The 1,391-nt window shown below is 38.7% G+C and overlaps 1 protein-coding gene across 1 annotated transcript in view; it reads left to right on the forward strand.

Moving 5' to 3' along the window:
* LOC106867737 (PR domain zinc finger protein 12) overlaps positions 1 to 1,391 on the forward strand; it is a 15,847-nt gene that overhangs the window by 11,940 nt on the left and 2,516 nt on the right. The window contains exon 3 of the mRNA XM_014912701.1: positions 396 to 551. Within this exon, the coding sequence (XP_014768187.1) occupies positions 396 to 551 (156 nt within the window). The remainder of the gene's footprint in view (positions 1 to 395; positions 552 to 1,391) is intronic.

Raw genomic sequence — 1,391 nt, forward strand, 5'->3', positions numbered from 1 at the left:
TGTATGTATATGTATATATTTCATACATATATAGTTTTTGTGCATGTGCACGTACGCGCGTGTTTGTATTTGCCCCCATCACAGCGTGACAACTGGTGTTGGTGACAAACACAGACACACAAATATATATATATATATATATATATATATATATATACACGACGGGCTTCTTTCAGTTTCTGTCTACCAAATCTACTCACAAAGCTTTGGTCGGCCTGAGACTATAGAAGAAGGCATTTGCCCAAGGTGCAGTGGGATTGAACTCGGAACCACGTGGTTAGGAAGCAAGCTTCTTAGCACACACCCACTCCCACTCCTATTATATATCTGTAGATAGATAGATATCATCCGTTTGTTTATTTATTTTATTTATTTGCTTTTTTTATTGTGAATAGGTTTTCGACGAAAGTGGAGGAATCCTGTATTTTCTGGAAACTGACCACAGTACGCCTTCTTCGTGGCTCTCTTATATCAACTGTGCCAGGAATGACCAAGAGCAAAATTTGGAAATCTACCAGTCCGGCAGAGAAATATATTACAGAGCTCTAAAGGTAAAAAAAACTATCAGCTACGTGCGTGCGTGCGTGTGTGTAAATATAAGTATATACAACACTCCCTTCTTTCGATAGTTTACACCGCCCACTACGCTCAATTCTCTAAACTCCGCCCTTATATTGCTATTGTAGCCAACCAGGTTTCGAGTTTGATGATCTTTCTGTTACTGCCTACTAGGAATTAACATAAGTTAACCAATAGCCGTCCTGATATGTCTGTACCAAAGTGTGCGTGAGCAGAACTGTTAGTGAGGGGGTGGGATACTTCCGACGCTTAACGTTCTGAGTTCGAAATCCAGTCTAGATCAACTTATCCTTTCATCCCTCTCGGGGCGGTAATATACGATACCAGTCATGTACTGGAGTCGATGTGATCAACTAAGACCGTTGAGTCAAAATTAGAAAGAATTATTATTATTTATTTATTTATTTTTGTAAATTCTATTTAATATATTCTCAGTCATAAGCCTTGTGAGCTGGTAGAAACGACAGCGCGTCGGGCGAAATGCTTAGCTGTATTTCGTCTGTCTTTACGTTCTGAGTTCAAATTCAACCGAGGTCGACTTTGCCTTTCATCCTTTTGGGGGTCAATAAATTAAGTACCAGTTGCGTACTGGGTCGATCTAATCGACAGACACCCCACTGAAAAAAAATGTCGGGCCTTGTGCCTAAAGTAGTAAAGAATATATTCTTTGTTATCTCTTTATCATTGTTTCCCCTTTTGATAATCTTTGTGTGTTGTATTTCTCCTTTTGATGTACTCCCCAATGTCTTGAGTCCTTGTGGCAATCATCATCATCATCATTATTGTTATACTCATTTCAATATATATATATA

This window comes from Octopus bimaculoides, chromosome 22 (assembly GCF_001194135.2).
Source record: "Octopus bimaculoides isolate UCB-OBI-ISO-001 chromosome 22, ASM119413v2, whole genome shotgun sequence".
NCBI lineage: Eukaryota > Metazoa > Mollusca > Cephalopoda > Octopoda > Octopodidae > Octopus > Octopus bimaculoides.